Source organism: Sinocyclocheilus grahami, unplaced genomic scaffold (genome assembly GCF_001515645.1).
Source record: "Sinocyclocheilus grahami isolate Dianchi unplaced genomic scaffold, SAMN03320097.WGS_v1.1 scaffold96.1, whole genome shotgun sequence".
In the NCBI taxonomy this organism is placed as follows: Eukaryota; Metazoa; Chordata; class Actinopteri; order Cypriniformes; family Cyprinidae; genus Sinocyclocheilus; species Sinocyclocheilus grahami.
In genome coordinates, this window is record NW_015505275.1 from 1,794,435 (window position 1) to 1,796,666 (window position 2,232).

The 2,232-nt window shown below is 38.8% G+C and overlaps 1 protein-coding gene across 1 annotated transcript; it reads left to right on the forward strand.

Moving 5' to 3' along the window:
- Positions 1–157: 157 nt before the first annotated feature.
- On the forward strand, positions 158–1,065 carry LOC107587863 (cell division control protein 42 homolog). Its single transcript, XM_016275826.1, has 3 exons — positions 158–163; positions 368–565; positions 672–1,065. Exons 1-3 carry the CDS (start codon positions 158–160, stop codon positions 759–761), a joined length of 294 nt encoding a protein of 97 aa, XP_016131312.1. The 3' UTR covers positions 762–1,065.
- Positions 1,066–2,232: the final 1,167 nt, after the last annotated feature.

A 2,232-nucleotide genomic window follows, 5' to 3' on the forward strand; every position in this document is an offset into this window, starting at 1 on the left:
GTACAATTGCACAAAAGGCTGCAAACGAACAGCGCGCATCTGAAGTGTCTCTGAAGGAAATAATGCATTATTTATCGGCTTTAAGATATCGGCCAAATTTTCTTATCAGGCCGATACCGATAACAGAAAAAATGTGCATTTATTGGCCGATACCGATATGGTGGCCGATATAACGTGCATCCCTATTTGTAACATTATAAATGTTTGTCAATTTTAATCATTTGCTTCCTTGCGAAATAAAAGTATTAATTAATAAAATCGTACTGAACTTGTACTGTAGAATATTTCTTTATATGGTATGTATATTTTTAAATAATTTAAATTTTATATTGAACACAGTCCTTTTTCTCCTCTCTCTTTCTCTAAGTGGGTACCAGAGATCTCTCACCACTGTCCACGCACTCCATTCCTTCTGGTGGGCACTCAGGTTGACCTGAGGGATGACAGTAACACTGTGGAAAAACTTGCCAAAAACAAGCAGCGCCCCATATCACCCGAGAGCGGGGAGAAGCTGTCCAGAGACCTCAGAGCTGTCAAATACGTGGAGTGCTCTGCCCTCACACAGGTTAAAAGAGCAGCCGCACACACCCGTGATGACATAACAGCTCTACTCACTTATCATCACTCACATGACCTACTGCAAATGATATTTTACGATCTCTTTCTTCCAGAGAGGTCTGAAGAATGTATTCGACGAGGCTATACTCGCTGCCCTTGAACCTCCGGAGACCAAACCCAAGAAGCGCTGCCTCCTTTTGTAGGAACACAAGCAGTGGGTGATGCACTCACTCCAACAAGAGAGGCAAAGAAAAAGAAACATTCTGGTGGGGTTTTTTTTAAAGTTTGGTAGGGCTTGGGGTTTGGAGTGGAGAGAGTTATAATTAGGAAAAATTACGGGGGCAAAATAAAAATCATGATACTGGAGGAATTTGGCAACAAAAATGGTATTGCTAACAAATGCACACTGTGCCTTCATAAATGTTTCTAGAACAACAGAAGAAATTAGAGAACCCTGGAACCAGTAGCACCCCTGCAAACAAAGAGCATAACGATAAAAAAAAAAAAGATAGGCGCACTTTACGCATGTGATGTCTTAAAGAACAACATATAGAGTCACTTCAATGCTTCAAGTGTCAGTTACATGTAATCGATCCAAAAAAATGTGTGACAAAGTGGCACAAATACATGAGATTAAATGTTTCAGGTTTCTGATTAGCATCCAAAATTATTTTTTGAAATGCTTTCACTGGACAAACGTGGGTTTGTCTCTGACACATGCTTTTCTCTAAGCCGCACAAGAATGGTTAGCACACAATGTCTATAAACAGCACATTTCATAAAGTGTAAAGCCGAACATGCTGACTGCTCTGATGAACACTTCTGCAGAGCTCAGCTATTTGCTCTGTAGCCTGTGGATAGTGTGCGTGCAGAAGCTGATTTCAGCTTTCTTGAATCTCCTCAGTTGAGCATTTTCGCCGCGTCGCAATATTGCAATGGGCACAAAAGCTATTCTTGACAAATTTGCCTTTTAGTGTTGTTATGGGGTCCGTTTCCCAGTTTTTAATGTTGCAGTTTTGCCAGTTCTAGACGCTGGACTCGCATGACAACTGTAGGCAGGTTCTGTTTTACATGTGGTTCACATACTGTTGTTTATACGTACTGGACTGGATCTGGCACAAAAGCAAGCTAACTTGATTGGTTTGGGCATATAATTAGCGCTAATCACTGACAATGGCATTGAAACAGAACATATACAAAAATAAACAATAACAATTTTAGATATTTTTACAATTTTAATGTTGGATCAGAGTGTTATGGCCATAAAAACTACACTCTATGGCCACATCCCCTCCTGAGTGACCTGTGTTATATGGTTTATAAGAGAGTTTGGGACTTGAGTGGGAGCCAATGGATTTTAGTTCACAAGCATTTGTTTCTTCCTGTATGAGCCAGACTGTTCTCTTCTTCTGTGGTTCATGCTCCTAGAATCTCTCTTAAGTGCATTTACTCTCGAGCCATGCAGTGCCTTCTGCTGGCCATTTAGAAAACTGAATTTTATTTTTTATTTTGTTCTCTTTTTTTGACTTGGAGTATGATGTATTAAATGTATTACTGTTTTACTCTTGGGTGAATGAATAGTGGTGACATTTTGAAACTTGAGTTTTTTTTTTTTAATTACTTTTTTTTTTTTTTTTTTTTTTTTTTTTTTAGTGACCTTTTTTTTTGGTTTTT

What these genes read in the sequence shown, in the direction of transcription:
- LOC107587863 (XM_016275826.1), top strand. An exon ending in AGTGCTCTGCCCTCACACAG is followed by an intron (nt 566 to 671) that starts GTTAAAAGAGCA and finishes TCTTTCTTCCAG; the next exon opens with AGAGGTCTGAAGAATGTATT.